Source organism: Amphibalanus amphitrite, unplaced genomic scaffold, assembly GCF_019059575.1.
Source record: "Amphibalanus amphitrite isolate SeventyFive unplaced genomic scaffold, NRLGWU_Aamphi_draft 000586F_arrow, whole genome shotgun sequence".
Lineage (NCBI taxonomy): Eukaryota > Metazoa > Arthropoda > Thecostraca > Balanomorpha > Balanidae > Amphibalanus > Amphibalanus amphitrite.
The window spans coordinates 406,363-426,390 of record NW_024882080.1 but is presented as its reverse complement, the minus strand read 5'-3'; the positions used below and the strand labels follow the sequence as shown (position 1 = coordinate 426,390).

The 20,028-nt window shown below is 47.4% G+C and overlaps 1 protein-coding gene across 1 annotated transcript; it reads right to left on the bottom strand.

Annotated features, from left to right (window-relative positions):
- Nucleotides 1-13,348: 13,348 nt before the first annotated feature.
- LOC122394345 (uncharacterized protein K02A2.6-like) lies at nt 13,349-17,506 on the bottom strand. The gene is made up of 3 exons (XM_043391177.1): nt 17,279-17,506; nt 16,780-16,969; nt 13,349-16,578 (listed from the first exon to the last, which is right to left on the bottom strand). The coding sequence occupies exons 1-3, from the start codon at nt 17,504-17,506 to the stop codon at nt 13,349-13,351; spliced, it is 3,648 nt and encodes a 1,215-aa protein (XP_043247112.1).
- Between the last annotated feature and the right edge of the window lie 2,522 nt (nt 17,507-20,028).

Here is a 20,028-nt window from a genome sequence, read left to right as displayed (position 1 = left end):
CACCAGCCCTCCCGGCTGAACCGCTGCTGGTATCTACTGCTTTATGCACTCACTATGTTTGTTTTCTTTCGTAACAATGGCCACCTTGAGCTCATGCTGATAGGACGCATAGCTTTTGAGTTATTGAGAAAAATGTTGTTTTTCGTCAAACCGATCTAATATAAGAGGTCTACGGGTGATTCAATTACGGCGCCTTTCTTGCATGATTAGTTTCTATTTTGCACTTTACTGTGAAGAACAAATTATAAACATAGTTATAATCACACTTTAGGAAAGGCAAGGTTTTGCAATGCTGGGCTATTTGACATATACGTCATGATAGTGACAGAATTTAGATTTGGGGCAAGACGGACCACTGTGATCCATCTTACCCTGTGGTGCAGGGCTGGTAAAAAAGCAAATTGCGTCCCCGACCAAAAAATGAGAGCGAAAAATGACCCCGACCTTTTTACGATTCATGTATGCAGGCTGCATGCAACTACGATGCGCGTTTCTTAAGGTTTCATTTCTATATTATTTTTTTACGAGCAGTCATATGTACTAAATTACTTATCAGACTCGCGCTTCGAAATTTCCAGTTTGTTAATTAAATGTCACGGCATCACTCGGTCAGCGGGTAGCGTAACAGACGAAGAACCCGGAAAGGGTAGGGGGCGCTACGATCGTCGAACAGATGCAATAGGTGTCGCTATTGTATCGGTAGCTCACAACGACGACGGCTAGAAAGTATCGACCCCGCATGAATTTACCATGTCCAACCGGTCCGACCCGGGTCCGGAATCTAGTCGTTTGTCTAGTCGTATAGCTGGCTACAACTGGTCGTCAATCAACCCCGCTTGAAATAGCACAGCCGACAGCGGGGTCGGTGTCTAAGCGTCTGTTAGTATGTGTTTGATCTAGTTTGATCTTGTTTTCGTTAGCAACTGTCGACGGTAGTTTTGCTGTTAACGGAAGTGAGTTGTGGCTACTAATTGTTCATAACCATGTTGTTGGTATGTATTAGGTATAGGGGCTTTTTATGTCCTTGTTAAAGGGGATATACGTTGTGGATTCAATGATATCTTTTACTCGCGTTTAGTTTCTGCTTTATTTGAAAGTTATTTATTACTGTAAAAGTTTACTAAATGTGGTAATTTTGACCCCGGGTACTTGAACTTTTACTGGTACTGTGTCCCCGACGACGTCAATAGGACATAACACTTTACCAGCCCTGCTGTGGTGGTCCATTGTACCTTGCATATGGAAAGTTTTTTTTTCCAAAACATTGACACAAGTTTAAGTAAGGTAATTTTTCAGGAAGGAGTCATTGTTGCATGTGAGCCATGCATGAAAGTGTTCAGTTAGCATGCATTCATGCCAAACGACAATCAACACACATGTTCCCAGCTTTTAGCTGCACTTCCATCACACATGAGTAAAGAATAAAGGCTCATTTTGTTATTTTACCATTCTGGTTACTTTTTCTTACAAGAGTACAGAGCAGAAGTGTAACACACATGAACGGATAGCAGGCACTGCTGGGTGGTCCGTCTTACCCCACGTTTTTTCTTGTCTGAGTTTTTGACATGCCCCTCTTTTATCGGGGTTACATGAGCACAGTAAATACGTATTTAGCCGCTAATTCGAATTAGGAACGCATTACCGACTCATGTAGCCACCTGCTAGTACGAATCGGCGATCCGATCCGCGGTTACATGAGCAAAGCAAATACGTATCACGATCGGATTCACCGCTAATGCGAATCAGGAGCGTACTACCGACTCATGTATCCACCTGCTAATACGAATCGGCGGTCCGAACAAAATCCGCAGGGAAAGAGGCTTAGAAGCGAATAGGACCAAGATACGTATTACAGGAACTATTTCTTTCCAAAAAGAAACATTAAAATGCAAAATAATAGGTATTTTTTCATTTGCTTCTTTTGAAATAATAATTAAAAAAAATTGTCGGTATTTTGTCCAGTTTTCAAAAATAAATATAGTGAAAACCAAAAAGAAAATATCAAAGTACTTTCAGTTGAAACATTTTTCTGACAGCACTACAGACGAATCAAGAGAGGCAAGTGCTCAATGAGTCAAAGCAAGACAACTTTATGTTTAACTTTTTTTGTTAAGTTAATTGAGAATGTTTTGAGCAGATTAAATGCAAAAAAGACATAAGATATTGAGTTTTTAATTTAGTCACCTCTATTGCTACGGAAGTGCGCCACATTTGTATGCTATTCCGTTTGTAATGCGCATCGGGCCGAGAGCCAAACTAGATCCGTTTGACGTCACTGATACGAATTTGCTCATGTAGTCGGTGCACTGAATGCGTTCTTGGGGAGCTGATGCGAATTAGCGTAGTGCGTATTTGGAACGGATCGCTCATGTAACCGAAACGTCCGAGGCACACGATTCGGGCCGTATTTCACAAGAACTATTCTTTGCTGACTGGAAGCGTCAAAATGCAAAATACTAAGCATTTTTTTATTGGCTGCCTCGTAGAAAATAGCAAAAAAATGTTGGTATTTTGGTTTAGTCTTTGCGTGAAATAAAATGAATGAAATATTTTGATAGATAATTTTTTCTGACCACCCTGCTGTCGCTGCATGGCGAATCAGTGCCCACTGACTTAACACGCGCAGTGGAAGGGTTGCCAGTACTACGCCCAGTGGAAGGGGGGGCGGATGTCGCCCCCCCCTAGGATCTCAGCTCCCACTGGAGCTAGAAAGACGAAATTTGGAGGGTAGGTGGGGGCCATGGGGAATTCTGTTGTGTGTGAATTTCATGACCCTAGGTCAATATCTTCAAGGTCAAATGAGGTCAAATGTCGTCAAATCTGCCATATTAGCGACTTTTTTGCGTTTACACGCCGATAACTCAAAAAGTTACGGGCCGATTTTCTTTTTTCTTTCACCATACGAAAGACCAAACATTTGTGAGTATGTAAGGTGAATTTCTAGTTAATCCAACAATAAATATGGCAGTTAGAAGCCTGCTAAGGGTAAGATGTCGCCGGCTGAAGCGGGATCGGCCGACGCGGGAAACGCGGCAATCACAATTTTGTGTTTACAGGGTGGGCCAAAAAAAGTGTGTCAATTTTCAGCAGTAATTTCTCGAAAGTGGTAAGAGATACGAAAAAGAAACTTTCACAACTTAAAGAAAACCGTTTGACAAATTATATGATACCAATTTTATGGAGAAGTTTCGATCGAGCTGACGTTGCCATCATCGATTTAAAAAACGGAATCTGTGCGTCTCTTTATTTGCTCATGTGCTCGAAGTGGGCACCGCCAAGCTGAAGGCCATCTCAACGCGCTCCGGAAGCTGACGCCCACCTCTCCGCGGTGTCTGCTGTCACTTCACGCACGTACTGCTCGACGCTGAGACGCAGCTCCTCCAGGCTACCGGGTTTGTTGTGGTAGACGCTGTCGCTGTCCTTGCAGGCTCCCCAAAACCAGTAGTCCAACGGGTTGAAGTCAGGAGTAGGACTGTGAGGAGCCCACTGCTTTTCGCTTCCCTTGGAGATCACGCGGCAACCGAAGAGCTCTTGGAGCAGCTGCAGTGTCTCTCGGGCCGTGTGCGGTGGCGCTACATCTTGCATGAACAAAGCTTGTAGCGTGATCACCAAGGGAAGCGAAAAGCAGTGGGTTCCTCACAGTCCTGACCTCAACCCGCTGGACTACTGGTTTTGGGGAGCCTGCAAGGACAGCGACAGCGTCTACCACAACAAGCCCGGTAGCCTGGAGGAGCTGCGTGTCAGCGTCGAGCAGTACGTGCGTGAAGTGACAGCAGACACCACGGAGAGGTGGGCGTCAGCTTCCGGAGCGCTTTTCAGATGGCCTTCAGCTTGGCGGTGCCCACTTCGAGCACATGCGCAAACATAAAAGACGCACATATCCCATTTTTGAAATGGTGATGGCAACATCAGTTCGACTGAGACTTTTTTCATAAAATAAGTATCATATAATTTGTCAAACGATTTTCATTAAGTTGTGAAAGTTTCGTTTTGGTATCTCTTACCACTTTCGAGAAATAGCCGCTGAAAAGTGACACACTTTTTTTGGCCCACCCTGTACACACTCATAGCTCAAGTTGTTACCGGCCGATTTTCAAAATTCTTTGACCATATGATTCCCTGTACATTTCTCAGTCTTCTCACCAAATTTGACGCGAATCTAATATAATCAGCGGTAAGGAGCGCGATGTAAAGACGGAACCGTCCCGCCCCGGCACAGTCTACAATTCAGGCGGCGCGTAACGGCTAGCGCCGGCCGCCGCGCCGCCGCGGCGCCGCGGCGGCAGGATGTTTGATTTTACATCGCTCTCACTAGAAAAGTTGTGAACCGATTTTCTTATTTCTTGCACGAGAAGATCCGCAATTCAATTCTGGGCAGGTAGCCAAAATTTCACATTAATATTTTGATTGCGGCGCCAGTTATTGGCGAAAACAGGAGGGGTGGGCGAAATCCGGCCCCCTTCCACTGCGCGTGTTAAAACAAGAAAACTTTGTTTTCATTTTTTGATTTCATGTTTATTTTAAATGTTTTTGAGTCTATCAAATGATATAAGTATTTAAAATTTAGCTCAGTCGTCCCGGTAAATGCCGCAACTGCGCCATGACTGTACGCTAATCCTATTCCGTTTGTGATGCGAATTACCGGCCGTCAAGGAGTCAGCCCGGGTGAGCCAAACAAGATCCGTTTGACGTAGATAAAACGAATTAGTCTCATGTAACCGGTGCCGTAGATCCGTTTGTGGGGAGCTGATGCGCATTAGCGTAGTGCGTATTTGGAACGGATCGCTCATGTAACCCCGGTATTTAAGAGCATCCACCACCTAGATGTCTTTAATTTGAAATTTAGTCTTAACACATATCAACAGAGGAAGGATTGAGCATTCCGAAGACTATAAATAATATGAATTACGAGAGCAGTGTAGCAAGATATGCGGCCTCAAACCTTAGCTGGTCCGTCTTACCCCACCTTCCCCTATGAGGCAAAATTCAATCAAAATGGCATGGGGCAGGCAGAAAAGATTACCATTCATGAAAACTTAACTGCAAGGAGAGCCAAACAAATTCAAGTGCTTGGGGACATGTGGGAAAAGAAAGAAATATCAAACTACTACACAAAGAACGGTGTGATCATGGCACGCATGACACGTGATCAGCGTTACGTGATGATCAGTCCTGACATGTCCAGAGAGGAGATAATGACAGCTACAGAGCAAGCAGTACCCAAAGTGAAAAACAAACTGAAAACCAGAACCTCCTCAAATCCCAAGCTCATTCATCCATCCCACCTGGACGAGTGGCAGGTCAGAGAGCTGATCTAGAACAGTCAGAGTTAAAAGTGTCTACCCGAAGTGCAAGCAGGGGTAGAGGCAGAGTATATAGAACACCGGGTACAGTCAGAGTTTGGGATATGGTAGCAGTCAAATGTCGACAGAAATGGCGAACAAGTTACAAATAGAGGTAGGTTTATTCCACTGTTATACTTCCTCTTGAAAACTGTTGGCACACATGACGTCATAGAGTAAAAAGTCCCCATTTAAGGTCATTAAGACGAATTTTTGACATTATTAAATAAAAAAATTATATTGTGTTACCTGTTTTTTCTTATATTGTTCCAACAATCATTTTTATTATCTCTATTGGCCAATTATTTGTTGATTACGTCATCTAGGGCCGCGAGTCGGCGAATGCAGTCGGTCGGAAAAACACGTGTTTTCGGCGGCCGAGGTAAACAAATTACAGTACAGTGGCCGCAAAAGAAATCTTTACATCGGTAAAAAAAACTGTGTTAAACATAAAACGCATTCAGAGATGCTATTTATTCATTTCGAACCTACGATAAGCGACTCCACACCACTCTTTCAGTATTTTGTCATATCCCCTTTCGCCTTCAATACACTCGCCAGTCGTTGAGGCATGGAATCAGCCAGCTTCACACAGTAGTCCTTGTCCATGTTCACCCACAGCTTCTTCAGTTCTTCCTTCAGCGCTTGGATAGACGGTGGTTGAGTGTCTTGGACCTTCTTTTTCATGTAGTTCCATGCGTTCTCGATGGGATTAAGATCCGGCGAGTTACCTGGCCACTCGAGAACTGGGATGTTCTTCTCTTCCAGCCACTTCTTCACCGTCTTAGTCCTGTGTGCCGGGGCACCATCATGCATGAAGAAGTTGCAGTCGTGGATATCCCAAAAGTCCAGCATGTGGTCCCGCAACACCTCCAGATAGTTGCTCCCCTTCATGGTTACATTCTTTGGGAGGAAGTAAAGCCCCGCTCTACCGCTGCCACTGATGGCGCCCCACACCATGACACTGTCAGGGTGTTTCACCGTCTTGACGGTGAACCGTGAGTCGTAGCGCGATGAAGATGTTGGCCGTCTTACAACAGTGGAGCATCCTCTGACAAGTCGAAAGGTACTCTCATCAGAGAACATAACCTTCCGCCAGTCGTGTGGTGTCCATCTTTTATACTTGTTGCAGAATTGCAGCCTCTTCTTCTTCATGGCCGCAGTTAGCAGCGGCTTCTTGGCAGCACGGCGAGCAGGCAGACCAAGATCCTTCTGAAGGCGATGTTGGATGGTTCTAATCGATACGTTTTGGAGAAGCTGCTGGTGCTTTCTCTTGAGTTCTGCAGCAGTAATCGACGGTTTGGCCATAACTTCACGCTTGATGATTGCATCTGTCCTGCTGGAAGTCTTCTTTTGACGTCCAGACCCCGGCTTCCGCTTCGGAACAGTGCCAGGTGGCAGGTTCACCGCTGCCTTCTTGAGGTCATATACCGCTTGCCTGGTCACCTTCAATTCGGCCGCTACGCGTATGGCAGGTACGTTCATTTCTAACAAGGTCAATGCACGGGATTCTCCACATTTGTTAACTTCTTTCGACCCATTGCGCGGGTTTGCCAGGGGCGGAGCTTCCTATACAGTTGGTGGGGCGGTTGCCCCACCAACTTGGTATTTTGCCCCACCAATAAGCGTTTTGCCCTACCAACTTTAGCTGATTTCTAAGACGTTGTTGCTTTGCAAATTAATCTTTATCGCATTGGAGAGCTTTGAAATGTTTGGTTACTGCAAAATATTATATCTGTAATGATAGGAATTGATTCAGTATGGCATTTTATTCAACTTCATAATCGGACATTGTGGGCTTTGACGACTTTTTGCCCCACCAACTTCCCTAGAAAAGCTCCACCCATGGGGTTTGCTGTCGATGCTGGGTTTGAAGTTTAATGGAATCGTAAATACTCGATAGTCCCTACAACACCCTGTCCAGCAGACCGACTGAAACTACTATACGACTATACTATACGAAACTACTACGACTGAAACTGTATCACTAAAATGCACCCAGAGCCGACCCCCACCAAACACGATTTGGCAGCACTGTAAGGACGCCTGCTGGGCGTGAAGTTTTCCCTTCACCATAGGGTTTACACACAAACTGGTCAAAGTTTGAGCCAGGATATACTAGTCTAAAAATGCAAAAAACGAACAAATTTTGGCATCAATAGATTCAGCATTTCATCGTGTGCCTCAAACCGTCCATCATTTGGCCTCAAAGGAGGTAAAAATTGTTCAAAATCGAAGTTGAAAAGATGCTTTCTGAGCACATAATCTGGTAGCAATCACGTGACCTGCTATAAGCAGCTTATCGATAATTTACAAACATAATTATTAATATGCTGCTTTAAACAACATAAATCATACATTTTGAGCTTTCAGTACTTTAAATAAGGTCAAAACATCGCAAAACACAAAAGTTAATACAATAGTCACGTGGGTGTCAGGAAATGTCACAGGTGCGTCAAATTTGTGACTGGGGCTTTACTTTCAAACATCGGATCTACCTGTTTCTTATAGGTATCTTGCCCAGAGCCATGGTATTGGATGGGAAGTTTCGATTACATTAATGTCGTACCGTAAAACGACTGGCTCGTGACAAGAGGCACTGGGCACCTCAGAACAGGAGATACACACCATCAAAGCTTTTAATGTAAAGATTTTTATTGCGTTTCTAATGTAAAGATTTCTTTTGCGGGCACTGTATAGGTAGCTTTGGGTGATATGATATTTCTATTATTGAAATCGCGTCTCCTGCCATCAGTACTTTTTCGTCGCAGTGATTTTCACTTTTAGAATTTTCTTCAATAATTGTGGTATTCAGTTCTGCCTCTGATTTGCAATGGCAATTATTATTTGAAGTGAAGAAGGCCTTGTTATGGCCCTGCACAACCTCGCTGAAAAGTGAAACTGAAACGGCTGGAATAACAGTATTGCAACTGGTTTCAAATTATTCTTCAAATTTCCTCGAAGTCAGGCTTAGACCTATGAATAACATCAGATTTGCAAGCATGTTCAAACTGCTCCGTTAATCTCCAGAACATCAGGCTCTCTTCTGATGCTTACAATGCCTGTGGCTGCAACATTATATTGCTAAGAATGGCAGTTCAGCAAGATGTATGTGCAGGCAGAGGCACTTAGCCAATGCACAATGCAGTGCAGATTAATTGTGGTGTGAATTTTGTGTGTATCAGTGCACAATGCGTGCCATGATGTGGTAAATGCCATGCCAAATGGCTGTGCTGTGATATGAGCTGACACTGTTGAGTGTTGATGCAATGCTATCTAAGAATTTTCAGAAGGCAAATGAGACATCATTGAATATTAGTGAAGTTGCAGAGTTCCCAAACTTGCAGCCTTTTTTCGTGTGATTGTGCACATTTCCAGCCTATGTGCGTGCTAATGGGGAATACTTAGTTGCTAGATTGGCTGGCACAGCATGTCAAGTGTCAACTCTGGTAAATGTGAAGATGAAGTCCAGTGAAGATTTTGAACATCTAACCTGACCTAACCTTACCTTCTAACTCAAAGCTTTCAACCTACCAATATACTACCTATGAACCGACCAGCCTAAAACCTACAACCTAACTCCTACAACCTACCAAACTCAAGTCTACAATCTGGACTTCATCTACTCATATATCAACTCTATTGCCTGATAATCTTTTCTTGTTTCACACAATCTTATGGTCAGATATGTCTTTCTGAAGCAATACCTAGTCAAAGAATGTGATAAGTTAAGTAATTTTGCACAAATGGAGATAAAAATAAATTTATGTAGTTATATGAGTGTTTTTGAGCTAAGTTGTATTTCAGTGGTGATAAATGGAATGCTGTCATCATCACATTGCATTGCCACCATGATCAAATGCATTAGGAGCATTAGGAGACAGAAGTATTGACTATTGAGATGAGCCATCCATTTGTGTTTTTACCAATGCATTACCTACCTTAGGCCTTTAGGGAAAAGTGATCAAAAGTTGTTGAGTGAAGGGGAATATGGAGAAGAGCATTTATTGTTTGTTTTTGGGAAGAAGAAAATCAATTAACCCGCGCCGTGCTGGGGGGGGGCGTTTTTACGCCCCCCCCTCAGGTTTTTCGCGAATATCTCAAAAACGGCGGCGCGCAGCGCCGCCGTTTTTGGTACACGTGTTCCTACATCATTTCCGCACATGTTGTGAAAATTTCAGACCTAGGCCGTTCAAGGTCAGGTCACCAGGTCACGTCAAGTGACCTTACCTCAGAAAAAGTTCAAAGGCTCGCTATAGCTACACCGACTGAACGATCACTTTGAAACTTTCAGCGATTGATATGAGTAACAGTATGTACAAAATGTATATCTCGGATTTTTGATATCTGTGACCTAAGGTCAGGTCAATTTTGCGACCTCTCCATTATAAGTCAATGGGAGAAAATTGAAATGCGCCTCTTTTGGACGAATATCGTTCAAAACGCTCTCAAACATCGGTTCATAGGTAAACATGACACACTGAATAGGAAGAATGCACCTGTGACCCCTCTGTGTGCCCCTGAGGTCATCTCAGGTCATGAACGGTCGCCAGCAGTTTTTTGGCTATAACTTTTGATAGAGACGTGCTAGAGCGGTGAAAACACGTCAGATGTGTTCAGCTCGACGATACGGATCGACTGATATGCAACATGACCCTTTTCGGTCAGGTCATGACCTTGACCTGAGGTCAAATTTTCAAAATGACCTTTCAAGGTCAACGAATAGTTCATTCGACGCGTCTCGACGAGAGGAACACGATGCTGGCAAAAGTAATGTCATGGCGCTTATGAGTCAAAAGTTATTGACGAAAAAACGTTTTTCGTAAAAACGGCTATTTTTGGAGTTTTTGCCCTCTGGAGGCTAAACCGTTGACCCGAGGTCAAATCTGAGAACATTACTCAGAAAGGTCTGTAAAAGGGCTATCGAATGCGCTTTTCCGCGGCGCTGTAGCTCTATCGGTTCCCGAGATAGCCGTTGGCAGTTTCCAAAATGTTGAAATAGTCAACATTTTACCTTTGGTGACCTCTGGTGACCTGACCTTTGACCTGACCCAAAAAATGACCGAAGTGTTTTCGTCCTTATTTTTGACGCTCTTTCGATTGCCGCTTACCGCGTGTCGCTACGTGGCCCAGGAGCCGAGTTAGACGGGGGGGGCGTGAAAACGCCCCCCCCCCAGCACTCGGCGGAAAGTTCAGGCCACCAGCACGGCGCGGGTTAAACTTATGAAAAAGAAGTGATCATGCATTGTATTATGAGCCCAAATCAAACAGGATTCTCTCATGACCATACTAAATGCACAACCCTTAGCTGTTTGTGCACAGTGGAACCCGCTTAACCCTCGCCGGACTTATTGGTTTTCTACATACGCGCCGGCCGGGGGCCAGGGTGTGGGGGGGGGGGGGGGGGGGGCGGGAGGTACGACCCCATCTCGCCGTTTCGCCCCTAATGGAGCTAGAACGTCGCAGAAAAGACGAGCGTGTGTGTCGTTACGAGATGCAGCGTTTTGTACCCGATTTTAAGGTCTCAGGTCAACCGGTGACCTCTGAGGTCAGGTTAAGTGGCCCAAGGTACGGGTTCGGTTTTGGCGAATAACTTCACAAAAAAATGATTGCAGGGCCGCGATTTTGACAGCATCGTATTCGCCCTGCTCAGGCGCGTCGAATGGTATTCTTTTTATTTGGGTGAGGCCAACTTTGGGTGTTGACCTCGGGTCACGGTGAGGTCAGAGGTCCCAAGGGCACGAACTTGGTCGAAGGAGGTCATGTCACATATCATTCGATTTGGCAGGTCTTCCCGAGTCTATTGGTGGCTTTCCCGACTCGCTAGCTCAATTTGATCAGAAGTTATTGTCGAAAAACTTATGACACTAGTGACGTCATCAATGACGTCATGCAAGCTCTTGGTGCAAAAATGAAGCATCGAACCTTGTAAAGAGTGCATGAAATAATCACGGTTGCGTGTGTTACAGCTAGTCTGAGATCGTTCTGGGCTCCAAAATAGCTGTTTACAAGTTTCCCCATTGGCTTATAATGGTGACTTCATATGACCGGCCTGACCTGATGTGACCTTGAATAAAAAAGCGAGATATACACGTTGTGAGACTTCTGGAGGATACTAGGTCCTGCAAGTTTCATCTCCTTGTGAGATCTGCTCTGACACTGAGGGCGTTGCGAACTTGCGGTATCTGAGGGCCGTGCAGAGGTTCACTTATGACGTCAAAGGTCAGTGACCTGACCTGACCTGAAAAAGCTGCTGGTATTGCAAGATCCGGCTTGAATCAAAGGTCAGGTTCATCACTACTCGGTATGTTCCGAGCATTCGAAAAAGCAACCATCAAGATGTAATTGAATGGTACCGTTTAGGATTGCACCTTCCCGCCTATCGCCAAATTTCAGCGTTTTATGTATGTACCATCGCCAAAATGGATGCGGGTATCGATAGAAGAAAGATCAGGCTGTCGTATGGTACACTCGGTTTATACGTATCTCGACTAATAAGTTGATAAATCGACTTTTAGTTTTGCCTTCGAAATCGGTATCTCCCATAGGTAAAGCACTAGTGAAGGGAAAATAAAAAAACCTTCACGCTCTGCTTACGTCACCAGAGGGTGAAGCTACCAATGCCATTGACTGGGGGCCGGGTAGAGGCAGCCAGGGCCGGGGCAGAGGCAACCAACAGTAATGACTACTTTGTCAATTTAAAGCACTTGGTAGATTTCATTGGTGTTCATAAACTGGCATTTTTTCCCTCCTGAAGGCTTCACAAGTGTATTGATGGTACACTGCTGTCTGTGGAATGCCTGTGGTATGGATGATGCAACTTTTTCTGTCCTATGTGGATTTGTGGTCCCATTGCTAGATGACTTTGGAGTAAAGATGCATGTATTCATGCAATATAAAATACCTGTGGGCATTTTCCTGCTCACACTGCCATTGCGCTATTGGTGTGATGTAGGACTATGTGAGTACATGTGAGCGTGAATGAGAGTGTGAAGCTTGAATAAGCTTAGCCCCAGAAATGGAGCTTTTTAAACTTGTGACACCACAGGTATATTGATGTGCATTTCTCCAGTGCACCTTACCTAAATTCTGGAGAGGCCTGTCAAAAAACTGCCAGCAAAGTGGCAATGAAAAACTGACAGGAATTATATGGATAATACATTATCCATATCATATGACTGCATTATTTCAGCAGTGCAAGCTGTTAGCTCAACAGACCACAGCTGGTACCTAGTAATGGAGAGTCGCCATCCACTTGGACATACTTATCCGAACCCAGACTTGAAGCTGACTGCAGCATTGATGTGCCTTAATATTATTTGTGGAACTTTGGGAATGCCATGCATGTTACCACTGTTTGCTTCCATGAAGCTAGTGTACTGATATCACTTTGATATGCAAATCAGGCAACTCTGCCTGTTTTTACCCGTGCCTTGCAAGCTCGCTAATGCCCATGCTTGCTGCTATTGGTCATGCACACTGACTAAACTCATATTGCCATATCACCAAACATGTTAAACATGTTGCCATGTTACCCTTTGTACTCAATATCACCTACTGTATCCATGTAACCCATGCACTGATCACCTATAGGCTATATGAACTTATTCCAGACATAAATAGTTAAATACCATATTTAACTTACCTACCATATAGGTATGCAAGCATACTATGCTTACTCTAGCTCTATGCTGACATTATTTCCACTCCTACAATGTGTTTGGATTATGTAAGCAAATAACTTACTGTAGTGTATTGCACTCACACATTCATCACTCGCACTCAAGACTGAACATACAGAACTAATGTGCCCCGCGCCCTTGCCGACGGCTCGCCGGCGGGCACCCGACTCCGTCTCCCGGCCGGCCCGGGCGCGGCGCCGCGGCGCGGCCGTCCCGGTTACCTGACCCGGCCGGCTAAAGGTCGGACTGGCTCCGGCCGCCGCTGCCAGCCGGCGGGGGGCCCGGGGAGGGGTACTACACTACATTCCCTTCCCCCCGAAGCGCTCATCTCCACCAGCGCCGCGTTGCCCGTCCCGCTCGCGTGCGGTACGGGCCCTCCATGTTTCCGGCGTCCTCGACGTCGACGTTAGAGGCATTTCCGGCAGAGTCGTTCCAGACGTCTCCACCTACGTCGACTTCGGCCGCTCCGCCGTCGCCTGTCTCCACTGCGACGGTCCCAGCGCCGCCTCCGGCGCCGTCAGGAAGCTGGTCAGGCCCGACAGCCTCTCTTCTCTCGGCTGTCTCCACGCCGACAGTCTCGGCGCCGCCGCCGGCGTCGTCAGGAAGCAGATCAGGCTCGTCAGCCTGTTCTCGCCCGCCTCCTCCGGGAACGTCAGGCCGGCGGACAGATGTATGACACGGGGAGAGTCGCTCAGCATGGACTCTGATGCCACCCTCCAGCTCGAACGACACGGGACCACGCTGTGCGGTGACGACACATGGCTTGGAAAACCGAGGTTTTCCCTTGCGCGGCCTTGGCATCAGGCGATAGCGAACGAGATCGCCTACCTTTATGTCGGGCTTCCTTGCAGTTCGGTCATGATACCGCTTCATCTTTCGCTGCTTCTTCCGGACGTGCTGTTGGATGGCGCCGTCACCTCTGCAGTCACTGCTCTGCACCACGGCGTTCTCCAGTGACGTCCGCAGCTGGCGTCCGTGCAGCAGCTCTGACGGGCTGCGTCCCGTCGTGGCGTGCGGCGTCGCCCGGTACACCATCAGGAACTGCTGAACGTGCCGCCGCCTGTCTGCCTTCTGCTGCTCACCTATCTGGATGGCAGACTTCAGACTGCGGTTGAAGCGTTCCACAGCTCCGGAACCTGCTGGATGATACGGGGACACCTTGATGTGTTTGATCCCGTTAGCCTGCAAGAACGATGCAAACCGTGCTGACGTGAAATGGGTTCCATTATCACTCACCAGCTCTTTCGGCCACCCTTCTCTGGTCGCCACTGACGTCAGGAAGTCAATCACGGCGTCTGTACTTGGCTCTGATACAAACGCCACCTCCGGCCACTTGGAGTAGTAGTCTGTGAGCACTATGCCGTACCTCTGATTTGCCGGACCCTGCATCGGACCAATGAAGTCCACTCCCACCTTGTCCCACGGCGCAGTAGGCAGCGAGACCGGGATGAGAGGCGTCCTGGACGTCTTGGTCGACTTGTCCGCAACAGAGCAGGTGGGACAGTTCTTGACGGCTGTCTCCACCTCGCCGTCCATCCCTGGCCACCAGAAGACTGCGCGCAGACGCTGCTTCGTGCGCACTATCCCGGGATGGCTGTCGTGGGCAACTGTCACCACGCGGGTTCTGAGGGCAGAAGGAACAAGTATCCTCTCACCTCTGAACACCACACCCTTCTCGATGCTCAGCTCGTTCCTGTACCTGAAGTAGGGCTTCAGCACAGGCGGCACCTCCCTCAGTTTCGACGGCCAGCGCTGTGGGATCTGCGAGATCAGCGCCTTGACCTCGTCATCTTCAAGGCCTGCTGCGGCGATATCAGCGCTGCTCACCGCCGGCATCATCTCCTCCAGGGCTGCGACCAGCTGGTCCTCGTCTTCTGCAACCCCATGACTGCCGGGAAGGCGTGAGATGCCATCAGCCTGGTTCAACTTCCCCTCGATGTGCTGAACCTGAAACGCATAGTTCATCAGCTTGACGGCCCAGCGAGACATTCGCATACTGGCCCGACCGATGCCCTTGGCAGACAGCAGAGAGCGAAGGGCAGCGTGGTCCGTCCGCAAAACGAACTCCTTGCCCCACAGGTACTTGTGCCACTTCTGACACGCCCAGACGCATGCCAGGCCCTCTCTGTCAGTTACGCTGTATTTGCGCTGTGCTGCGCTGAGCGTGCTGGAGGCGAATGCCACCACTCTCTCTCCATCTGGGTGGATCTGTGAGAGAACGGCCCCGAGACCAACGTCGCTGGCGTCGGTCGTGACGAACGTCTGCAGACTGGGGTCGAACGGTGCCAGCGCAGACGAGTTCAGGATCGCCGACTTCACATCCTCCAGCGCAGCTGTCATCTCCTCCGTCCATCGGAAGGCTGGGGCGTCTTTCCTCAGCGGCTGCCGCAGAGGTTCTACCCGAGAGCTGAAGTTGGGCACGAACTTGCTGTAGAACGCGAGGGACCCCAGTGCAGCCTGGAGCTCCTTGGTGTTCTGGGGTTGTCCCATGTCTCGAAGACCTTGGACCCGATCTGGTGAGATTTCGATCCCACGCTCCGACACGACGAACCCCAGGAACTCCAGCGACACAACACCTAGCAGACACTTGTCCCTGTTCAGCGTGATGTCGTAGTCCTTCAGCCGCTTCATGACGGTGCTGAGCCTCGCGTCGTGCTCTGCACGGGTGGGCGCTGTGACCAGTACGTCATCCAGGTAGACTTGAACACCAGGGATGCCTTGCAGAACAGTCTCCATGAGCTTCTGGAAACACTGCGGAAGACTTTTGAGCCCAAAGCAGCACCGCTTGTACCTCCAGGTCTGACCCTCATGCACGAAAGCAGTGAGGTTCCTGGACTCCTCGTGCAGCTCCAGTTGATGATAGGCTGACTTCATGTCGAGCTTGGACATCACCTTGGCACCTCGGAGCTTGTCCAGCATCTCCTGCATCGGAGGGATGGGGTAGCCGTTTGCGACAATGGCTTTGTTCACCGCCGTCAGATCGAGACAGATCCTCAGGCCCTCACCTCCTCGCTTCCGGACCACGACAATCGGAGACAACCAGGGCGAAGAGCCACAGGGTACCTTCTCGATGACTCCTTGGGCTTCCAGGGACTCCAGATGGTCACTGACCTCCTGCCTCACAGCGTACGGTAGAGTCCTCAGGTGTGGCGTGCTGGGCACAGCTCCGGGAATCAGACGCACCTTGTGGACGAATCCCTTGATGGCTGGCAGCACCTGATCCTGCTTCACCTGGCAGACGACACTGCCACGGCTCACCGTGACTCCGAGCTGATGCTGGAGATCACGGCCCATGATCGGTACATCACCCACCGCCACGTACAGTTCCGCTGGAACGGAGAGCTGGTCCGGTCCTGTGACGTCAGCTGACATCTTACCCAGCACCTTAATGCCGCTGCCGTTCCACTGGGCGAGCTTACCCGCAGGACGGAGAGGGACGTGACTGAAGAGCTGCCAGTACGTCCTCGCTGGGACGATGCTGACCGCCGAGCCGGTGTCAACCAGCATCCTGACACGCTTCATCTCAATGAAGGCATCATAGTACGGGCACGACACTGTCTGAACGACCGGACATACGTCATCCTTAGCAGACACGGACAAAATCTGCACATTGTCAACAGCACCGGTCTTGTTAGAACGAGGACAACACTTGCTTAAGTGTCCGACAGTGTTACACTTGAAACATTTCAGGTTCCTCGCTCTGCACTCCTTGTCATTTGCCCAGTGACCCGGTCGACCACAGGCACGACACGTACCTGACTTCTTCACAGGAGGCTGACGCTGCGTCTGCTTACGCGCTGAGTCACTGCGGCTCGTGCTGCGCCGCTGCCCAGTATACGCCACCTCCACCGCAGGAGCTGAAGGTGAAGTCGCACCGGCAGATGAGTCGTGCAGTAGAGCTTTTCGCTGCAAGCCCCGGTCGTGGGCCTCGGCCACAGCCTCTAGCTTGGAGAGAGATAGGTCATCAATCATTATCAGCTTGTCACGAAGCTGGTCAGAGCGACAACCCTCGATAAACTGATCACGCAGTATGTCGTCAGTCAGGGCACCATAACTGCAACAGGCCACTGCCTCGCGGAGGTTGGCCAGGAATATCACGCATGACTCATCAGGGCCTTGGGTGCATTTCCGGAATTTCAAGCGAGCAGAACGAACATCAGAATCGCTCTCAAACAGTTTCTTGAAAACAGCTACAGCAGCATCGAACTGAGACACAATTGCAGCACCAGCGCCGCCGGCGTCAGTGTCACTTACTCCAGGTTCGATGTTCTCCTGCTTGGTAGCTGAAGCAGCAGCTCGGTAGAGTCGACGTGCCTCCGCTCCGACTGCTGTCAACAGGAACGCTGTCCGACGACCGTCCGTCCAGTCCAACCACCCGCTGGCCTCAGCGAAGACCAGGAAGTCCTCGTACCATTGTCGCCAGCTCCCAGGACGCTGTCCCGGCCGCGACAGGAACTCCGGTGGCGCCGGTGACTGGAACATGTCGTCTTGAATGCAGTCCGCTTATCTCATCCTCTTGTCGCCACTTGTAGTGTATTGCACTCACACATTCATCACTCGCACTCAAGACTGAACATACAGAACTAATGTGCCCCGCGCCCTTGCCGACGGCTCGCCGGCGGGCACCCGACTCCGTCTCCCGGCCGGCCCGGGCGCGGCGCCGCGGCGCGGCCGTCCCGGTTACCTGACCCGGCCGGCTAAAGGTCGGACTGGCTCCGGCCGCCGCTGCCAGCCGGCGGGGGGCCCGGGGAGGGGTACTACACTACACTTACTAAGGAAGCACTTCATGAATGGTAATTGTGACTGTTTTGGCTCCTAAACTCAAGTAGATGTTACATGTAACATCGGAATGTTTTATTCTTTCTCAAATAAGCATAATTGTTTGGTGATCCAATTAGCAGTAATTCAAATTACAGCTCTCTTACTACTGAGGGTCAAGTTGAAATACCCTCAATCATAAATGATATAATATGATATAAATAGGTACTCACTTGAACCTGAGCACAACCTAGTCAACTATGCTTGCAGATCGATAGTAACAAAGCACCACTGTTTTTTTCCTTATCACAAAGGAATGTAAAATATAAGTGAACGTAAAAATGTGAGAAATACGCAAGGCGTGCGTACACACCACGTGTTACGATACACGACTTTACGCATCCCATTCAAGGATCTCCTATTCACAAATTTTCCCTGAACTACATTTTTGCTATCAAATTTGATTTCTTTGATATCAAAAAAAAAAGGAAGAAATATTAGGAATGGAAAAAGCTTTCATTTTTGCAATTCTTTTAAAGCTGGAATACCATCTATGCATTCGATTCTTTTTGTTTTTGTGATTGGCATAGTGTGAGTCCATAATTGATTGCTAGCAATCCCACAACTATTTTACAAATGTTTTGTTTTTGAGTGAAGGCTTATTTGCATTTCAACCGTTAACATTTTTTTCTTCCATTTATTCATTTATTCAACACTTCTAAAAATATCAATCATCATGTTGACTGACGTTATTATTGCTTGCGTGTCGGTTTCGTAAATCGACACGCACTAAAATTCCTCTTTCTTTGTGGCACCTCCGGAAAGTGTCAAGTAGCGTTTGTTTATATTGTGTACGTGCAAGTGAGGTCACGCCTCGGTCCGACAGTGGACTAGTGTCTAGGTTACCTTAGTAGCTACTAGCTAGAAATATCATTCAGTATTGCTACCTTCGGCAGTAGCGCAAGGTACAAAGATGCATCTTTTGATCCATTTTCAGATATAATATCTGATGAACTTTCGCTTACACATGAACATTTTGAAAGACTTAGAAGCAATTGCACAATTTGGAAACCAGATCATATTAACAAAATTGATATAAACGGTATCACCATGTTGCATATAAATGCTCGTTCTGTAGTTACAAGTTTGATGAAATTATTTCATTCTTATCCTTGAGCAAATGGTGTTTGATTTTTGTCTCCGAAACATGGCTTACAAAGGATATGGAGCATCTCTTTAACAAAAAAATACAAACTGTTTTGTACTAGCCGCACCACCAAAGCTGGTGGTGGCTCAGCAGTGTATGTATTTGAAGATACACCAGTACAACAAATAAGTTTGTTTCAATTTACTACAGCAGATGTAGTGTTCCTAATGCTTAAAGGGACCCTCCCACCTTAACATTAGATTTGAGTTGAGATAGCCAAAATGGGGTCCCTGGCTCACAATTACCGGTTTCGGCACTCACAACATCGAGAAATGCCTTAAATCGGAAATATTGAATTTCAAAATTGCAGCATTTTGATTCAGAGGGGCTAATGCATAGCAATACCCGTCTGAATGTGTGACGTCGGCGCAGATATCTAACGATTTTTAAATGTTTGACTAAAACGTTTTGTAGCACGCGGTGGTATATGCTGCTTTGCGCGCAACAAGTGCCGCACTTTCAGCTGCCAAACTATTGCTTCCAAATAAAGTCGCTAGGAACAGAGGAGATCCCAAAAAGTAAACAAAAGTAGAAGTCTAATATCTTGAAAACCGGTGAATATTTTTCGGTGAAATTTGGTAGCTATTCGTTTTCGCTCTTTCTGAACCGAGCGACATCACTTTCATGCCAATTCATAAACTTCTTTGAAGGTGGGAAGGTCCCTTTAATCAAGATAAACATATACCGGGGTTACATGAGCGATCCGTTCCAAATACGCACTACGCTAATGCGCATCAGCTCCCCACAAACGGATCTACGGCACCGGTTACATGAGACTAATTCGTTTTATCTACGTCAAACGGATCTTGTTTGGCTCACCCGGGCTGACTCCTCGACGGCCGGTAATTCGTATCACAAACGGAATAGGATTAGCGTACAGTCATGGCGCAGTTGCGGCATTTACCGGGACGACTGAGCTAAATTTTAAATACTTATATCATTTGATAGGCTCAAAAACATTTAAAATTAACATGAAATCAAAAAATGAAAACAAAGTTTTCTTGTTTTAAGTCAGGGGGCACTGATTCGCCATGCAGCG